The following is a 19,763-nucleotide window of genomic DNA, read 5'->3' as shown; positions in this document are numbered from 1 at the left end:
ATCAAGAGAATGAGTTAAACTAGTACATATGGAAAGAAAACAAAGATGTGTATACTAAAAATTGTAATATACATTAGACACTTGAGAATAAAATAAATATCAGATAACTATATATTCAACAGTGATATAAATCATATTTTACATTTAACCATATGGTACATAAATCAATTAAATTGAGCAAACGTTATAATATACAAAAAATTTCTATAATGTTCTTATCCTTGGATTATAACTAATAGGTGAACATCTTATTAGCCAAATTATTTCTAAACTGAGTCCAAGAATCAATGACTTAACATGTATAATCAAATTTTAATGTTCAAAGCCATATGATTGGCTAATTCTTCTTTTAGTAATATCACCTTCAGTAATGTTAATTACCATCGCAGACCTAATAAAATTATAGAGAAAATAATAAGCATAAATGATTTGACACTATGTTTTTATTGAATAAAATGACTTATCCATTAAAATTAACCATTCAGCTTTTAATATATAAAAATATCTCTTGATACAATTTCTTGCTTGAAAGTGTTTCATATTAAAATATTCTTGCAAGGTTGTCAATTGGAGTCTTGCCTTTCAATCACTAAGATGGTATCGTTGACCTCTATAAGGTGTCAGAAACCTTTCCATTTATGTATTCGGCATCACATAAATAATAATTACCTATTACAATGGAACAACATTAATAATATGAAAAAATGTGTTTTATTATGTTAAGCATCCAACTTAAAATCAATTGGCTATAAGTGGATGGATCCAACCAAAATATAAAACTACAAGAAATTTGAATATTTATTAAATGTGAGATAACACCATACTAACACATTATAAAGCTAAAATGAACATAATAAATATAATACCTTATAAGATCATCAACCTATTCTTACATGTAATAGCATCCCTTAGCACTCTATCATTTTGTTGCAAAACCTTTTTAATCTTGGTGGAATATATATGAATTGCATATTTGAGGTGCAGACACCAAGAACATTGGTAGCAATTTCATTTTTTTTAGTCTTGTATGTAGTCCTGTCAATTGCGTTTACATTGACTTTGATGTATATCCTATCTAAGACACCCAAACAACCTTTGAACCATTTTCATCAATTATTTGTTGAATTATCCGGTATCAATTCAAATTTTTTAAACAATAGCATATGTAATCTTAAAATAGAATTCAACATAAAATGAAATTACCTAATAATCATCTCTTTAGATCTAGCTACTTAACGCTTTATAATCTTATTTTTTGTATGATAGGTTATAATGTGGAAGAAGTTAATAATTAGTTCTTTTATTGATACTTGTCTAGATGCTTATAATCCCATTTCTGTTTAAAGCAAATGACATAATTTTACAAAAACTCTCTTATCTATTCTAGTATTATCTACACACTGTCTATTGCTCTTAAAGATCATTGCATTTAAGTTTAACTCTCTAATATGTACTCTATCATAAGATGTTCCTCCATAAGATAGTTTACGTTATTTTCTAATATTCATATGTAATAAAGTCATAGCAACAAAATATAACACATGTAACAAAGTCTCCATCTAGTTCAAATGCATAATAAACAATGTAACCAATTGCATTTTCGTTCTTAGTGATAAATCAACCACAACTGTTTAAAAAACAGAATCTCATTAAAGTTAAAAACATAAATAGAAAGCAAATCTTTATATATGATACATGGAATCTATTAAACATAAAAAAATATATATAAATCAACAATAAAACATTTATGTATGAAGGAGCTAAAACAAATAAACTATAAAACACATTTGATATATCAACATAATTTAAATCCATGTTTAAACGACATCTAAAAAGATGAAAAAAAAAAGAAAAAAATTAGAATGCAACAAATAATGTAGATCAGATAATTAAGTATTAGATAGTATACACATCATTTTTTGAACTTAACAATTTAAAAAAAGATAAACTTAACAAGACAAAGATGAAATGACGGATGTTGAAGGTGAAATAAGTTCAAATAAAAAAGTACTTGCTTTGAGTTGAGATATGTTGAAATAAAAATCAGAAATGTATTGGCTATTAAAATGTGATGAAGACATCAATTATAGCGTTTCATATATAGAAACGCCTTATTTGATGTATAAAAATATAGTTTCTTTTGAAATCAATTAGACATTACAACGTTCATACTTTATGAACATGGTTTTCGAGAGAGAAAATAAATTTTTAATATGTGGCAATTATGATATTTGTAGAAAGAAATGTCTTAATTGAAAGGGAAAGTTAAATTATAATAGTTTTCATTTACGGCGTTTATAGAAAAGAACACCTTAATTGATAATCAATTAAGGCATTTTTTTCCATTAAAACACTTTAATTGATAGCTACTTAAATCTTTATCAAATTATAATTAAAAATTATTCATGTCATAGCTCGGTCTTTGAAATTCAAAATAAAATTTAATATCATATCAATTAATGCATTTCTTTCTTGAAACACTTTAATTGAAATATAAATTAAAAAAAAGATAAATTTTTTAATAAAAAAAATTACAATTGAGTTTGAGACTTTTTTTTCGAAAGGGTAATTGATATGTAATTAATTTTTTATTTAGATCAAATTTAAAAATAAGATTTTTTTTTCAAAATTCTAGAATATCGTTAAGAGAGATATGTTTCTGATTCTAAAGTTTTGAATACTATTAAGAATCTGACTTTTTTTTATAATTAAATTCTCTTAAATCAAACATGAAAAATAAATAATCGTCATTAAAATTTTAAAAATAAATTTATAAATTTTTTCGAATTAAACACACTCTTAAAACCATTTAGAACTCCCACTTGCCGGGTCATTGTCCTGGCTTCTTTTTTTACTTTCTTTACTTTCCGTGCCTGGGGTACAAGAAAAATAAAAAATCTTTGCTTTCCGGAAAATTAAATAAAAAAAGAAATGAAGCTGTAGATAGTAGAAGTAGTGGTGAGATGAAGCAAGTGGAGATGCAGGGTATTGATCCCCGTACCTCTCGCATGCTAAGCTTAAATGCATGACAACAGCTTAAACTCAAAATGGAAGCAAAGAAGTATCGTCCGAAACTGTCAAAACATTCTAACTAGTTACTAATTACTACTTTTTTTCTTTTTCCTCTTTCGATGAACACTGGAAGCTGAACATTCTACCACCAATCCATTGGGGTTTGAGTAAACCAAGTAACAAACCACAACGACAACATAGAACAATCAATGACTCAATGAGATTGCAAACAATGATCTTCAAGTCTTTGGTTTTATCATAGAATCCGTTGAACAATACTCAATCATGCTTCTAACTTCATACACTAAGACTGAAAGCTGTAAATGTTCTCAAGTTTAAGTACAAGTTCTACTTTATTCAAAGTAATGTAGTTCTCTTTGTAGCCCCAGTACTCTGTTTTAAAGCAGCTTGTTCTGCTGTTTTCTTCGATTTCTCTCTTGCTATTAGTATGACATACCAAGCAAGAGTTGATACAGAAGCTGAAGAAATTTTCTCCATTCAAAGGAAATTCTAAGTACAATTTATTCTTTCTATGTTGAATTTTAGTTCAAGTTCTCTTTTTCTAAGCAGAATCTTATCCCCTTTTCAATTACAGCAATGAACAGAGGCAGAGAAGAATTTGGAGCACAAAAATAATGTACCATAATGGAGATGCGGGGTATCGATCCCCGTACCTCTCGCATGCTAAGCGAGCGCTCTACCATCTGAGCTACATCCCCCCTTAGCAACTTACTTTCATTTAAATTAATTTAAATTAAAATTAGACTAAGACAAAAACTCTTAGTTACGTTTCATTTGATGAGTTTGTTTAAAATTCTTGCAATCATATCTTGACAGCTGTCCCGCAAGTCATTACCTTCATGTTTAAGGTGATGAATTTGGAGTGTTAGTAAGAAGTCCAATGCAGAAGATTAGCACCCACGGCAAGTCGACAACAAGCTATTCCACTTCCATGGATCTTTGGAGGATAAAACAAGCTATATTCCATCTTGACTCAAGGTTTTACATGTTTGATCGGGTTATTCAGTGAAATACGCAAAGAAAACTGAAAAAGTCTTTACTCTTTAACATCCAAAGCAAACATAAAGCAGAACAAAAAAGAAAGAGAACAAATTTCCTCAGATTTCATTTCACCTCAATCTGGGTTTTCATCATGTTTCCTAAGCGCCTGCTTCAGAAGGCTGTTCACCATTCTCAGGTACAAAAACGAAATTCCTTTTATTGCTTTTAGATTCTTCAGATTCTTTCTCTTTTATTGAACACGCATCTGATGGAGCTTCTTGGATTGGTTTCTGTTTTTCCAAAAAAAAAAAAAAATGGTTTCAGCAAAATGTGCAGTATGGGAATTTGAAATCAGAAGACTTGGATTTGCGAGTTGCTATCCACTATGGGATCCCTTCTACAGGATCAATTCTTGCCTTCGATCCTATTCAGCGCCTCTTGGCTATCGGCACTTTGTGAGTTTAAAGTTTTAAGCTTCGACTACAAAATACTATCAAGTTATTTTATTTATTTATTTTGCTGCTACAAATAGATAGTCATATAAATGCTTCGAATGTTGCAGCCTTTTTTTTTTTTTTTTTGAATTTTTAACGTTGTTTTGTGTTGAGAGGTTGTTGGATATAAGAATGTTTTGAATTTTGACCATTCTTTTTCTTGAATTCATGAATTTTCATATGAAAACAAAATACCATTTTAGTATCTTGCAGAATTTGCTTCTTCTACAATGTGTGTTATGTCCTAACGTGGTGTTTCCTTTACTTGCTTTCTTTGTATATGAATTTTGGTTCCATAGAGATGGCCGGATTAAAGTTATTGGTGGTGATGGCATTGAGGGACTTTTCATATCTCTGAAGCAATTACCTTACAAATATATAGAGGTTCGCTTATGTACCGCACAAACTGCTTTTAAGACTTGCTGGCTATATTGTTTGTTCTTTAATCCTTAATAAACTCCAAGTTCAATAATGTGAATTCCTTCAAGGAAATTCAAGATAAATTGTTTTTCTGTTGAGAGAAATTTGATTGTCCATCTATGAAAGGCTATAGTCATCACAGTTTGGATCTTTGCAAAACAAAGAGATATCAATGATTGTAAATTGATCAACTCTTTAATTTATATAGAATATCAGGTGCATTTTCTTATTAGTTTAGCTTTGAACTAAACTTTAGCATTTTTATGGCAGTTCATGCAAAACCAGGGTTTTTTAATTAGCATCTCAAATGACAATGATATTCAGGTATTGATTTTTTATCAACTGTGCAGCGGTTAGGTCCTAAGGCATCATATACCTTTTATTTTCAACAATTTCCCAATTTTTTACAGGTTTGGAATCTGGAGAACAGGTGTATAACGTGTTGTTTACATTGGGAATCCAACATCACTGCCTTCTCTGTCATCAGTGGCTCGCATTTCATGTATAATATATTTATCAAATAATGATCTAATATGTTTCTAAAATCAGCTGCAAGTTTGGTAGTTATGGAAGTGGTATTTGATCAATGCTGTATCACATTGTGCTCTATCTCTTAACATAGGTTCATTGGAGATGAGTATGGTATGATATCAGTGATTAAGTATGATGCTGAAGATGGAAAACTTTCTCAGTTGCCATATAATATATCGGCAAATTCTTTAAGTGGTAGTTTCTTCTTTCCTTTCTAGAGGCCAATAAATAACTTGAACTCTGATTAAGAAAATTAAATAATTTTTCATGTTTCTACTTTGGTGGCATATGTTACTTGGATTTCTTATATATTATTACTTATGTATCATTCTTTTGGTTTACAGTGATCTTATATACAATTTTCTTTTAGCTCTACTAAATATGTAATTGCAGCATGATGAGTTTAATTCATACAAAGGATCATGAAATCCTAGATATATTGTTTCAAACTTTTTGGTTCTCTATTAATGGACTGTTTGATGCTGTCTCACAGAAGCAGCTGGGTTTTCATTTCCTGATGGCCAACCTGTTGTTGGCATTCTTCCTCAACCCCATTCTTCTGGAAATAGGTATGGCGCAATTGCTTAAATTAGCTCAATTTTTGGAATTAATAAGAACTGAGGCTCAACTTAATATCAAGTCAATCCAATCCATAATGCTTGAATTTGAACCTTCGCTTTTACTTTTGCATGTATGGTAAATGTGAAAGAAACTTGGGACAATTTGATGCATTACCATAAAATAACATGTTTTAGACTAAGTTGTAAAATTGGATCTATGTTTTGATTCCATCAGCATCTCAATATGGCTGCAGCATTACTAGCATGGAACTGCTGTCTTATATTAGAACCTAATTACCCTAGACAATAAGGAAAAGGCAATCAAGATTGTTTTGGTGTCTGCTTATCACTTTAATATTTTGAGCTATATATTTTTTTTTTGCAGAGTCATAATTGCATATGCAAATGGTTTGATAATTCTTTGGGATGTTTCTCAAGCTCAAATTTATTTTATTGGAGGTGGAAAGGATCTTCAGTTAAAGGATACAGTGGATTCAGAGGTTCAAGATGATACATTTGAGCATCATCTACAAGAAAAGGAGATAAGTGCTATTTGTTGGGCATCTTCTGATGGATCCATTCTTGCAGTGGGATACATAGATGGGGATATCTTGTTTTGGAATACATCAAGTATTGCCTCTTCTAAAGGTGAACGAAATGGACAAAACAAAAATGTCGTAAAGCTGCAATTGTCATCTGCTGAAAGGAGACTGCCTGTCATTGTCTTACAATGGTCCCCAAACAATAGATCCCACAATGATTATAATGGCCAACTTTTTATCTACGGTGGTGATGAAATAGGATCTGAAGAAGTTTTGACGGTGCGTTATGCATTTGATTGCAATTTGACACTTCTATCCTATAATTTATGTAATCGTAAAGTGTCTGTTGGATCTAATAGAATGAAGTTAAACAATTCTGAATGCATAAACTATATGTTCTAAAAGGGTGTAAAGTTCTCACTAGCTTTGGTAGATTCTAAAAGAATGGTCATCCATTATGAAATAATGTCTTCATTTAAGAGGCTATAATTTCTTGTAAATACATTTAATATGGGAATTCCTATTTTTAACATGATAACAATAGTCAATATTTTAAGTTTTATGGCAAATTCGTTTTAATCTTGCTTTTGGATGGTGTAAAAATCTAACTTTTGTGAGTATTGTTTTGTATGTTAGTATTTTGTTGTGAAATGGTAACTGCATCTATTTCTACTCTCTTTTGGAAAACTATCAACCATCAAAGACAAAAAGCTGAATTTAGCGCTTATTGTGGCGGTACAGGTTTTGAGTCTTGAATGGTCATCTGCGATGGAGACTGTTACGTGTGTTGGTCGTGTGGACCTTACACTCACTGGCTCGTTTGCTGACATGATTTTGTTGCCAACTGCTGAGACAACAGGGCACAATCACAAAGCTGATCTTTTTGTGTTGACAAATCCTGGACAACTGCATCTTTATGATAATACCATCTTGTCTACCTTGCTATCTGAGCAAGAGAGGAAACAATTTGCCTGTCCGGTGGAATTTCCCATGGTAATACCTACAGCTGACCCATCAATGACTGTGGCAAAGTTCAGTGTGCTACCCACAGGTGAAAACTCATCAAAAGGTCCGTCAGAGGTATTGGATTTCTGTCATAGATATGTTTAATATTTGAAGCCATTGAGTTCCCTAAAAGTTTTTCTTGTCTAATGTTTTCCTTCTGTTCCATCAGCTTGCATTTATGATGAAACCTGGCTCAGTACCAACCCCAGCTGGTGGCATAAAGTGGCCCTTGACAGGGGGCATACCTAGTCATCTATCTGTCGCTAAAGATAACAGTATTGACAGTTTGTACATAGCAGGTTACCAGGATGGATCTGTTCGGATATGGGATGCGTCTTATCCTGTCCTGTCACTTATCTGTTTTCTAGAAGGAGAAGTGAGTTCAGTCAATATTGTGTCCTTTCATGCAATTTTCTTTGCACTAAATAATTTCTTATGAGTGACAGGTGCAAGGTACAAATTTGACTGGTTCAAGTGCTCCAGTGACAACTCTGAGCTTCTGTTGGCACACTTTAAGTTTGGCTGTTGGCAATGAATGCGGTGTGGTCAGAACTTTTTCTTTACATTTTCTCTTCCTCTTTTAATGTGTCAAGGTTGGGTATTAAACTGGTGCTTTATATATATTTTAAACATTCTGCTTTGTATAGGTTCGCATTTATAACCTCGATGGCAGCTCCGGTAAAACAAGCTTTCATTATGTCACTGAGACTAGATGTGAAGGTAAGCTTTCATCTTGTGATACTTTTCTTAGAGCCTATACTTTCTCAAATTAATATCATTCAACTTGCCTTACAGTTCAGAGTTTTCCCCAAGGAAAAGGACCTCAGTATAAAGCTGTATTTTCCCTTTTTGAATCACCAGTTCAAGCCCTGCAGTTTGGGAATTGTGGAGCCAAGCTTGCTGTGGGATTTGAATTTGGTCGTGTAAGTTTCATCCGCCTTAACTTTGTTTGACATATCCTCTTCATTTTGCTAAGAAGCTAGGTCATAGGTGATTTGCTGGTTATTTCAGCTTTCTATCCCAGAAGGATTCATATTTCTTTATGCTTCTACCACAGGTTGCAGTGCTTGATGTGAGTTTGTCATCTATTTTGTTCATGACTCATTATGTGTCTGGCTCGTCATCTCCAATCATTTCACTGTCTTGGTTAGAGTTTAAAACTGCTCATAGCCTTGTGAAAAGCTCAAAGCATTCAGAAACAGAAGTTGCTGTCAAACCTGAAGAGGAAATAATATTTGTCTTAACCAAGGATGCAAAAATTATCTCTATTGATGGTGGTAATGGTCAGATGATACACCCTCATCCATGGCACTTGAAAAAAGAAGAAACTGCACTCTCCATGTACATTATAGGTAAGTACCATAATAAAGCTGGATGCTTATAGTCAACACTTTTTTGCCCTTAGTATTAACGGATGATAGAATTCTGATGATATTTTGAACTCCAGAGAGCAGTTTTTCAGTATCTGAATTAAACTGTGAAGGGCAGCTGGAGGAATCCAGCAAGGATATCACTGCCAAGAGTGAGCCTGAGCTTGACGCCTCTTCAACTGTGACTGAACATCTCTCCTCATCAGAAACTGCATCCTCTCAGGAACACTCACTTGATGCACTTGTTTTGCTTTGTTGTGAAAATTCATTGCACTTGTACTCCATGAAGTCTGTGATTCAGGTGCCTTTATTCCTTCGCTATGTTCTACTTCAGAATGTTGTTGTGCCACTCCATTTGTATGCTAAAGAGATATAATTTCTATAGGGGAAGGATAAAACAATTCATGGAGTAAAACATACGAAACCTTGCTGTTGGACCACCACTTTTAAGAAAGATGGAAGAGTATGTGGACTGCTCTTGCTGTTTCAAACAGGGGATCTGGAGATCAGGTAAAATGTTGATATTTTATATTTTTTTCTCTTTTTGTCCTTAAAATAGGTATTGATTTCCTTATGATGTCATTTAATTCCCATGTTTTAAATAGAGATTGTGTTCCTTCCTCTCATGAGCACTATTAGCATCAATGTTTATCAAATGACTGACAATGTTACTGCCTATCTCCATGCAGATCCTTGCCAGACTTAGAATTGGTTAAAGAAAGCTCCATAATGTCAATTCTAAGGTGGAACTACAAGGCAAACATGGATAAGACGATGACTTCTGATAATGCGCAAGTTACACTGGTACTTTCTCGTGGAATATTTTTTTTCAGAAAGCCATTTCAATTTTTACCAGAGTGTTTCATGACATATTAAATATAGATTTAAGAGCATACTTTAGCATATGCTACACTCCAAAACAAAAATTACCTCTAATACTAATAACACTTTTTTGGTCAATATATTTGTGTTCTCAATAATTTATCTGATGATATATGCCCGACGTTTGGTATACAACAGAGAAGTGGATGTGAAGTGGCATTCATCTCTCTCTTGGCTGGTGAAAATGGTTTCAGGTACCACAACCACTTGTTTTGTCAATGCTGTGGTGAAAATTAAAATTTAATGAAGAAAATGATTCTGAGAACTTGCTTTATTGTTTCTAGGATTCCAGAATTGCTGCCTTGTCTGCATGATAGGGTTCTTGCAGCAGCTGCCGATGCTGCCTTTAGTTTCTCGTCAAATCAGAAGAGGAAACAGGTCCATGGAAATGTCACATTCTTGGTTTTAATTTCTGAAGAAACAAAAATTTGCTTATGTACACTTTACCATATTGCTGCAGGGTACAACACCAGGGATTCTTGGTGGTATAGTCAAAGGCTTTAAAGGAGGAAAAGTAAATACTTCTGCAACGCCTGAATCCAATTTTACTCATTTGGAGAGCAAATTTTTAAAGACCCCATTCATAGATACAACCCAGAATGTTATAAAAAAGCAGGAAGATGTGGAGCTTGACATAGGTTCTGTCCACACCTATACCCTCATTCTTTCTTCATTCTTGGTTTTTCTCTGACAGCATGTTTTTCTTTTGGCACCAGATGACATTGAAATAGATGAAACTCCACCTGTAGCTAGCTCCTCATCTCACGAAGCTGTTAAAACAAAAGGAGGTAAATCTGACTTTCTAATTTGCTTTTCTTTACTCAACTTCTAAAATGAATTGGTAGAGTGTTCTCTCTACCTTGCAGGAAAGGAAACAGACAGAGAAAAATTGTTAGGTGCGCCAGATGATTCAACACCCAGAGTTAGAACAGCTCAAGAAATTATTGCTAAATATAGAAAAACTGGGGTAACAGATTTAGATACATTTTGGTTTTAGCAATTCGTTTTTTTTTTTTTTCACAGTAGCAGCTTTCTGAGCAGACACCATTATCTGATTGCAGGATGCCTCTTCATCAGCTGCCCATGCAAGAAATAAACTGGTAGAGAGGCAGGAAAAGTTAGAGGTAAAAAGGATTTCCTATAAAATGCAGTTGTCATTTGTATGGATGGATAAAACCTTATTATAATTTAGTTACTAAGACAAAGGGAAAAAAGCTGTGGAGAAATAGTTCCCAGAAAAACCAATTTAGGCCATAAGATGAACATTTTGGTGAAATTAACTTAATAAAATTTAAAAGCCTTCATTGTAGCATATTGTAGCTTACCTCTAACCTAGCTTCTTTCTGGTGACTTATGATTGAACCAGAGAATCAGCAGGCGCACTGAAGAGCTGCAAAGTGGGGCAGAAAACTTTGCATCATTGGCAAGTGAGCTTGCCAAGGCAATGGAAAATCGAAAGTGGTGGCAGATATAAAGAGAGACAAATGGGGATTAATTATCTTGAGATAAGTTGTTCATGCTCGACTTTACTTGATCATTTTTTGGGAACAGGAGACTTAAAACTGATAGAATCTTTGGTGGAAAATTGAGGGTTGTTGAAGCTTCTAACTAAGAACTGTGTTTGAGAATTAATTATATGTCCGATGTAAAGTAATATTATGTTTGGTTGGCTTAAACATGATTCATTCTGATAAAAATCCTTGGGTTGAAAATCATAAATTTTTTCATGCAAATGCATAGTGCATAGAGAATATAAAAGGGTTGATGTTGATAAAGTATAGAGGTGTAATGTAAATTGCAGAAGCAGGGAAGCTAATCAAGGAAACCAATTGGACTGATTTTCTATTATATAAAGAATTACCATTTGTTGGATTGAGTTTGCTTTCAACTTTAAATGCATTTTTTATTTTTGGTCAACCCCCTTAGAAGTTTAGGAGCTATTTGCCCATGAGTATTAACATAAATCATATGTTCAAAATTATTGCATTAAAGCTTTTTCTTTTTGGATAAATCCTAGTTTTTATTTTATTTTATTTTATGTTGTAAACATCACTAATACATTGATTATGAGCTTTTTATGCCAAGTTTTTTAATTCTAAATATTTATGTTCTCTTTTAATTAGTAACAAAATAAAATCATTGTCAAAGTTGTGAAAAAACAGTTTTGGTAATTGTAATTTAATTTAATACTAAAAAAAGAATATTAATTGAATAAACAAATCGAGTCCTATTTGGAATTAACATAAATTTTCAAAGAGGACACAGAAAACTTTGCTAAAAATTGACCCAAAAAAAAAAGTTGGAGGAGTGGGGTACTCCAGGCAGGCTGCCTCCTTGGTGGCTTTGACCAGACATTATTATCTTAACAAATATGCAAATAAAACAATAAATTTTGATGATAAATCACGTGATTGATATACGTTTTATTTTTAATATAGAAAGGCGTGTTCGTCCACCGCTGGATTTGGACTTTTCCACAAAAGAGTGAGATACCTCATATTGTGTCAGCTTTGGCAAAGTGGCTGGGAATAAAGTTGACACATTTATTTGTTTCATTTGTATTCTGTTCAAACTATTTTGGTGCACTATTAAGATTATAAACAATATATATGTAACATTAACATTTCATGAATTAAACAGTCACTTTTTATTTGGCCAAAATTAAAACTTTAATATTTCAACACTCGTTTAGTACTTTCCAAATTTGAAGTGATGGATCGTCTGACCTTAACATATTCAATGGTTCATATTACTCTTTTGCCCTTTTGCCTATCAATAATCAGTAATAAAGTAACCGTTAAAGAAAAGAAAAGGCAACATAATAATATTGAGCACGTGTGAGAAAATGATTCTGGTCGGTGGGCTTCATTGGGAAACCGACCTTTCGAAGCAATGCTACGTCTGTTTGCTATTGGAAAGAGATTTCACACATGCCAAGCGCTGCCCCTAGCCATCACATACATAGGAAAAGTGAAAATACGCTCCAAAGAAAAGGACTGAACCAGCAAAACGCAGTACCGCGTCTAATATCTTATAAATATAATTGAATCAAATTAAATCGATATAATAAAAAATTTAAATTTAATTTTTAACTCATAATTTGATATTTTATTTAAATTTTGTTCAAATTTTATTTTTTTAATTTAAATTTAATTCATGATCAAAATTAAAATCATTCGATTAAATTCGATTAACATATAAAAATAAATTTAATTTATATATTTAATAAAAATTTAATTATTTATAATCGAATTCAAACTTAAATTTAAAATAATTTATTAATTAAAATAATAAAAATATATTTAAATATAAAAATTCGATTAAACTCGTAAATTATTTAATTAAATATAAAAATATTTAAATTTAATTTAATCGATAAATAAATTTAAATTTAACTCGATAATAATTAAATCAAATTTAAATTTTATTCTATTAAAATTCGAATAATTTATAAATATTATTATATCATTTATATCTCTAATTACGATTAAAAAAAAAAAAACAAATTGACTCGTAGTAGGCTGACTCCACTCGTTTCCGCAAACCCCAGAACCATGATAAAAGCCCCTCAATGCCCCCTTCTTTCTATCAAGTAACCAGTCAGGAACCTCTCAGTTTTTGCCTATCTCTCTCTTTCTCAAGAACACAAACTTTCTCGAATGTTTTCGGTTCTGTTCTTTCCGATTATTGCTGAGGAGAGAGAACATTAAGGCAAATCTTGAGGTTGTCGTGGAAGCAAGATTGCTAGCATCAAGAAGTTTTCCTTTTTATCTCACCTTAAAGTTGGCAACTTGTTTATTTGATTTCTCCTAGAGTTTTTCCGTTTATCTTACCTTGAAGCTAAACGCTGGTTGAGCTTTACCTCGGTCTTTAATGGCGAGTTTTGTCATATCAGAATGTGTTTTAAAGCCTCTTCCTCATATCTACGCTAGACCCGCGGCTGGAGTTGTCTCAAGGAACTCTTCAAAGCCCAGATTTTTACAAACAAGCAAGAAATTTTCAGATCTAAAACCAACAAATCCAATCAAATTCTCGACTGAGGTTTTTGGAGGCAGGAACTGGGGGCTAAAAGTCAGTGCTCCATTGAAAGTTGCATCCACAGAAGAAGATGAGGAAAGAGAAGAGAGAATCCATGGTGTCAACGAGTTTGGAGAAGAAGAAGAAGAAGCAGGATTCGACCCTGGGGCTCCGCCACCGTTTAAATTAGCAGATATCAGAGCTGCCATACCAAAGCATTGTTGGGTAAAGGATCCATGGAAATCTATGAGCTACGTGGTGAGGGATGTTGTTGTGGTGTTTGGCCTGGCTGCTGCTGCGACTTATCTTAACAACTGGCTTGTTTGGCCTCTTTACTGGGCTGCTCAAGGGACCATGTTTTGGGCTCTTTTTGTTCTTGGTCATGATTGGTAATTTACAATTCGCATTACAACCTTCTGTTATTAGATCTTTCTCTTTCAGTTTATATTTATATTTTCTTTTTGATGCTTGATTGGGTAGTTCTTTGGATGTTGTTGCTTACTTTTGGATGCCCTTGATTTCACCGTGCAGTGGCCATGGGAGCTTTTCAAACAATCCTAAGTTAAACAGTGTAGTGGGGCATCTCTTGCATTCTTCCATTCTTGTGCCTTATCATGGATGGTGTGCTCTAAATTTGAAATTTTCTCTTTTCAATTTGTATATGTAATTTAACTTAGTCCATTGTGCTGAAAATTTTCCATCACACTTAACAGGAAGTTTTAATTAATTTTATTTCCGTTATGATTAACTTTACAGGAGAATTAGCCATAGGACTCATCATCAAAACCACGGGCATGCTGAGAATGATGAATCATGGCACCCGGTTGGTTAAATTTCTCTTGTTCTTTCTGGTGTTTGTTTGGTCTATTACCACGCCTTTGTTCTTCCTTTCCTGTTTCCACCTGGTCTAAAACTTAAAACTTTTGTCAATGCTGTTGCAGTTATCTGAGAAGATATACAGGAGTTTGGATAACTCAACACGAACGTTGCGGTTCATGTTGCCTTTTCCCATGCTTGCATATCCTTTCTACCTTGTAAGTGTGTTGTAGCTTGGTTGATAAATTTGATCCCAGATATAGAGATATTTAATGGCTGTTTAATTTTAATTACAGTGGAACAGAAGTCCAGGGAAGACTGGTTCTCACTTTGACCCTAACAGCGATTTGTTTGTCCCAAGTGAGAGAAAAGATGTGATTACTTCCACCTTATGTTGGACGGCCATGGCTGCTATTCTTGTTGGTCTAGGCTTCAAAATGGATCCTATGCAGTTGCTTAAACTATATGGCGTTCCATACTGGGTAGGTTTCAACTTTCTTTTGGTCATCTGTTTCTTCTTTGACGCAATGATATCTCTTCACCAGTTAGAGAATACAATTGGACTTGTCTTTGCTTTGATGTTAGATATTTGTGATGTGGTTGGATTTCGTTACATACTTGCATCACCATGGTCATGAAGAGAAGCTTCCTTGGTACCGTGGGAAGGTATGATTGTCCTACCTTGGTCTAAGGCAATTCTGTCAGAGAATTTTTTATAAAGTTTGAAATTTTGGAGATTCAGACAATATTGTATGGAATTCCAAGGTTCATTTTGAACTTTCAAAATTACTGTTTCATTAAAACAATATTCTGACAGGAATGGAGTTACTTGAGGGGAGGGCTTACAACACTTGACCGTGATTATGGATGGATCAATAACATCCACCACGACATCGGAACCCATGTCATACACCATCTCTTTCCTCAAATCCCGCACTACCACTTAATAGAGGCGGTGAGTACCTCATATAGTTTTGATTGCTATGTTCTTATGCATTTTCTTATCATCCTGATCTTATCTTCTGTTTTCATCTCACAGACTGAGGCAGCTAAGCCAGTTCTTGGAAAATACTATCGGGAGCCAGAATATTCAGGTCCTCTACCTTTTCACCTGATTGGAAGTTTGATAAGAAGCTTGAAGAAAGATCACTATGTTAGTGACACTGGAGATGTTGTCTACTACCAAGCTGACCCGGAACGCAGAGATCCTTTTTAAGTTCTAAGGCTTCATCCATCCAAATGAAGCATAAGCCAGCGTGATGCTTCATAAAATTCCAGCTAGAATATTGGGTCGAAATAAAGCTCTTCGCTTGGAGCTTTCTTGCTTAACCAAAAGAGGTCTAAGCATTGAGCTTGTATTGCCATGGTACAGCCACAATCATATAGAAATCATATTTAAGTTGAATAGTATAATTAACAAGGGCAATTGGAGCCTTTTTTTTTTCTTTGGGGGGAGAGGGAGGCATATAAGTTAGGATATATTCGATTGTGGCATTCTACTAGTAAAGGAAAATGTATATTTATTCTTTTACAAGAGAAATACCAATTGCTTAAGCAAAAATTAACATTTATTGCTTAATTGAATCCTCTGAGAAATGGACAAAAAGGAGTTCTATGTTTATTCTTTAGGTTATGTGTGCGGACCACGACTCAAGGGCTGTCCCTCTTGCTTGTTATTTTCATCCGATAGTTTTGTGATAAAGAAGGAGAAATCATGACTAGCATCATGTTTACCTCCGCACTTTTGGTCCCAACCCAATCAGAAAAAGCGATTCTAATCATTTACTACCCGTCATCATGCCTATCTTTATAATTTCCCACTATTCTACTTGATTGGTTTTTAGTTGTCTTGGTCAATCACCATCAACAAACAATACCATTAACAATAATCCTCTGATAAATGCTATGTCATTATCTTTTTGTTCCGCGTGAGGAAATAAGCCATGGTGCGTGTTTACCCTTATCCATGAAAGAAATGTGCAACTGAGTAGCAAGTTACGCGCATGATTTTCCCCAAATACCATTTGATATTTTTATTTGTATTTCTAGGATTTTTTTTCCAAACATTAACATCGCATCAAGCTAGAGACAACGGCTGGATGCAAAAATCTTCCCTTTGCACGTGAAAGAGATTGCTACATGGGAAATCACATTGCAAAAAAAAGGAAGATTTTCGTGCTTTGTCTTCGCTTAGTCCACAACCAATGAAAATCATGTCAAAATTCTAAAACCTTGAATTTCAAGCCATCAATTAAGTACTTGTTTTTAGTAGATATATGCATATTAATTGAGTAATTTGACACCATATAATTATAATTTTTAAAAATATAAAAAAAAACTTATAATATTCAGGCAAAGTATCACGTCATATTATGAGTACGACCTTCGACTTGGAGGATTGAACCTCTTAGCCCTTCTTACCCTGTGGGCTGTCAAGTTTCAATGACCGGTTCTAACGCAAGAAGGCTAACTGAGCCTAGGCAAATAAACTTTCAACATAACACCGATTCCACATGGATTGAAAACCCAATTTACGCCAAGTGAGGGCCCAAAAGAACAATGAACACTGAGAAATGTAGTAGAAGCCGTCCAGTCAGCAGGAACCGGAGTCGGTGGCTGGCAAATACGTACTACAAGAGTCAGGACCACCTCTTTAAGATTTGAACAACATCAAAAGTCCACAACTTCGGCTGCCAAAAGCTGCTTTCCTTGTTTTTTTTTAATGGTAAAAAAATAAGCCAGCTTGATCCCCCGCTTTGCAATCTAAATTAGAAGAGCTTCTATTCCTCTTACTATTATTCTCTAAGCATGGCGCGTAGGCTAACGTGAATCCATTAATAGTGTAAAAAACTAAAAACAGATCGACTGCTGACAATTTTGTCTTTATGCACTTTAACATACACTCCGTACTCGAGCTGAATGCGCGTAGGTCTAGGATTTTTCTTGTTTTCTAATGTGAATTCGACGACCTAACCCAGCTCTCTATAATTCATAGATTATAGACCGACCATTCTTCCTAACCTATGAATCAATACAAAAAATTATACTCATTTGTGTACGATTCAAACTCAAAGCCCGCCACTGTTTCTTTCCCGGGGTAGTTTGATTTTGTTGACTATATTTTGAGCCATTCTTGAGCATCATCTACTCACTATCCTACAAGAAAATTTGTGCTTCTCACTAACTTTACTACATTTTTTGCCTCCCTTTTTTTTTTTTTCTCCAATTGAAGCATGAGTAACACAAAAAGTTCTAGTTTTGGGTGTTTTTCCGCCGTTTTGCGCCGGATTCTTTGTTCAGGTAGTCCTCAAGCACATCCATCTGATCGCGTTATAGAGTTAAACACTGTCGATGATGTGGCTAAGGTTCAAGTCCAAGCTTCTGAAAGTGGCCCTGGAATAGTGGCGAGGCTAATGGGGCTAGACTCATTGCCAGAGAACACCTGGGTACAGAAAGGTAAAACTCCAGGCTCTGTTACGCGGAGCAGGTCAGTCAATTTCGTGGATTATATGCTGGAGTTTGATTTAACACAAGCCAAACATCGCCGTGTGAAAACTTCAGCGTCATTTCGTGAGGTACCGCAAGGTCCGCAACAATTCCAGCATAATCAGAATCGAGAATTCTTTGTGGTGTACTTGGATAGTGTGGATAAAAATAATGAAGCAGGGTTTAAGCCAACGAAATCAGAGAAAGGAGATGGATCAAGTAGTAAGCATGTTAAGCAAAAGGAGAATGTAAGCGATAAAGTAGCTCGTAAGAAGGCGAATCAAGAGAAAAACAAGAAGATATCCAAGCTTAAAAATGAGCCAAGAAGAGTTTCTTCTGGTAAACGTCCTTTGGAGGCTGGTGGCTGCATTAGTGGAGCCAAGGTTGGTCAGATTAATCATGATGCAAATTCGAAGGCAAAAAGCCCATTGAAGATGGTAAATCAGAAGGAAGTATATGTTGTGACAAGGAAGAAAAAGAATCAACGCGAACTTAAAAAAATTGATTACTCTGAGAGTAACTCAGAGGGTTCAAGCTCAGTTTCTGTCCTTAATGTAAATGATTTTGTATCCCACCAAGAAAAAGCCATTTCAGGTTTGGATTCTAAATTTCAATATCGGATTCTGTGAATTCTGTAAAATAGGTACTGCCATTGCCAACTAACTTGATTATTCTCAAAATCTTTCTTACAGAAGATTCAAGGTCCTTGGAACTGAATTCAGAGAAGAAATGCTCATCAAAGTCAGTGAAACACGACTCTCCCACTATTGTTATTAGTGCTCGCATTTCAATAACTGGAGGTCTTGGAAAGCAGGAATTTACCAAGAAGAATTTTGAGTCAACGAATATCGAGGAGACTGATTATTACATGGAGTTGGTTGCTAAGCCTTGCAAATTGACAGAGGAAGATATCAAATTCTCAAACTGGCTAACCAAGAAAGTTTTCACGTTTGAACACTTTGAAGAGATCTGCGCGGAGTTTGGGGAGCAAATACTTGATCTCATGTTGTACCAGGTAGCTGACGAACTTATGGGATTTCACATGCAAATTACTGACATATCATAATGCTTGAAAAAGACTTGGTGGAAAATTTTACACAAAAGCAGAGTTTTTCTATGCAAAATCTCTAAGGTAAACCTTGAAAATAAAATTTCAAGGCAAATCTCGTGTGAAAGGGGTTCGCCGACTTTGATTACTGGTCCAGTTGTCTTTGCAAGCAGATTGCAGCAAGGATCTAGTGTCAGGTGGCGCAAGAACATATAGGAAATTAGGAATAACATGATACATGTTCAGCAAATGTAAACTTATTAGTAATAATACATTACTAATAGATTAAAAAAAATCCTGTGTACTTGTGGGTTTTATGTCGCTGCTTTCTCGTACATTTGAGTTTTGTTAGATAAATAATTATGAGAAAAAAATAATAAAACAAATTTTATTTTGAGGTATGAAAAATATTTTTTTTAAAATAATTATGTCTTTAGGATATAATAAAGTTTTAAATTTTTTAATTAAAAGTAATAAAAGTGATTATATTAAAAGATTTATTTATAATGAATGAGCAGATATAAATTTTTATTCAAATAATTATAATTTTGTATATAATTATGATCTTTATGAATAAT

The 19,763-nt window shown here is 33.9% G+C and overlaps 3 protein-coding genes and 1 non-coding gene across 12 annotated transcripts; 3 read left to right on the top strand and 1 right to left on the bottom strand.

The window, feature by feature from the left end:
• Positions 1-3,658: 3,658 nt before the first annotated feature.
• On the bottom strand, positions 3,659-3,731 carry TRNAA-AGC (transfer RNA alanine (anticodon AGC)). Its single transcript has one exon. It is a non-coding gene; the product is annotated as a tRNA-Ala (tRNA).
• Positions 3,732-4,008: 277 nt separating this feature from the next.
• LOC111312058 (exocytosis protein SRO77-like) lies at positions 4,009-11,690 on the top strand. Of its 9 annotated transcripts, none has more exons than XM_022912011.2 (24): positions 4,009-4,210; positions 4,339-4,469; positions 4,808-4,892; positions 5,199-5,252; positions 5,339-5,430; positions 5,551-5,654; positions 5,953-6,028; positions 6,405-6,840; positions 7,303-7,641; positions 7,736-7,942; positions 8,013-8,111; positions 8,214-8,286; positions 8,362-8,489; positions 8,624-8,918; positions 9,014-9,237; positions 9,322-9,446; positions 9,626-9,740; positions 9,957-10,012; positions 10,103-10,196; positions 10,279-10,456; positions 10,535-10,606; positions 10,685-10,785; positions 10,860-10,942; positions 11,185-11,690. In XM_022912011.2, exons 1-23 carry the CDS (start codon positions 4,166-4,168, stop codon positions 10,920-10,922), a joined length of 3,192 nt encoding a protein of 1,063 aa, XP_022767746.2. In that variant the 5' UTR covers positions 4,009-4,165; the 3' UTR covers positions 10,923-10,942; positions 11,185-11,690. The 9 variants fall into 9 exon arrangements, with proteins under 9 accessions (XP_022767746.2, XP_022767745.2, XP_089618826.1 ...); XM_022912010.2 differs by having other exon boundaries at positions 10,664-10,785; XM_089762700.1 differs by having other exon boundaries at positions 6,479-6,840; positions 10,880-10,942; positions 11,185-11,515.
• A 1,715-nt stretch (positions 11,691-13,405) lies between these two features.
• LOC111312056 (omega-3 fatty acid desaturase, chloroplastic-like) lies at positions 13,406-16,279 on the top strand. Its single transcript, XM_022912006.2, has 8 exons — positions 13,406-14,224; positions 14,367-14,456; positions 14,592-14,658; positions 14,777-14,869; positions 14,948-15,133; positions 15,237-15,317; positions 15,469-15,606; positions 15,691-16,279. Exons 1-8 carry the CDS (start codon positions 13,692-13,694, stop codon positions 15,865-15,867), a joined length of 1,365 nt encoding a protein of 454 aa, XP_022767741.2. The 5' UTR covers positions 13,406-13,691; the 3' UTR covers positions 15,868-16,279.
• Positions 16,280-17,740: 1,461 nt separating this feature from the next.
• On the top strand, positions 17,741-19,348 carry LOC111312057 (uncharacterized). The gene is made up of 2 exons (XM_022912007.2): positions 17,741-18,731; positions 18,830-19,348. Exons 1-2 carry the CDS (start codon positions 17,885-17,887, stop codon positions 19,201-19,203), a joined length of 1,221 nt encoding a protein of 406 aa, XP_022767742.2. The 5' UTR covers positions 17,741-17,884; the 3' UTR covers positions 19,204-19,348.
• The last annotated feature ends 415 nt before the right edge of the window (positions 19,349-19,763 follow it).

This window comes from Durio zibethinus, chromosome 1 (assembly GCF_047325235.1).
Source record: "Durio zibethinus cultivar Kanyao isolate XHJ-2024 chromosome 1, ASM4732523v1, whole genome shotgun sequence".
Lineage (NCBI taxonomy): Eukaryota > Viridiplantae > Streptophyta > Magnoliopsida > Malvales > Malvaceae > Durio > Durio zibethinus.
The sequence above is the reverse complement of the archived record's forward strand: the minus strand, read 5'-3'. Positions and strand labels throughout refer to the sequence as shown.

Coding starts and splice junctions, on each gene's coding strand:
- LOC111312056 (XM_022912006.2), top strand. CDS start 13,692: ATGGCGAGTTTTGTCATATCAGAATGTGTTTTAAAGCCTCTTCCTCAT. Junction 14,457..14,591: donor CTTGTGCCTTATCATGGATG/GTGTGCTCTAAA, acceptor TTAACTTTACAG/GAGAATTAGCCATAGGACTC. Junction 15,134..15,236: donor TATATGGCGTTCCATACTGG/GTAGGTTTCAAC, acceptor CTTTGATGTTAG/ATATTTGTGATGTGGTTGGA.
- LOC111312057 (XM_022912007.2), top strand. CDS start 17,885: ATGAGTAACACAAAAAGTTCTAGTTTTGGGTGTTTTTCCGCCGTTTTG. Junction 18,732..18,829: donor CCAAGAAAAAGCCATTTCAG/GTTTGGATTCTA, acceptor TCTTTCTTACAG/AAGATTCAAGGTCCTTGGAA.
- LOC111312058 (XM_022912008.2), top strand. CDS start 4,166: ATGTTTCCTAAGCGCCTGCTTCAGAAGGCTGTTCACCATTCTCAG. Junction 6,841..7,302: donor GATCTGAAGAAGTTTTGACG/GTGCGTTATGCA, acceptor GTGGCGGTACAG/GTTTTGAGTCTTGAATGGTC. Junction 8,112..8,213: donor TTGGCAATGAATGCGGTGTG/GTCAGAACTTTT, acceptor TGCTTTGTATAG/GTTCGCATTTATAACCTCGA.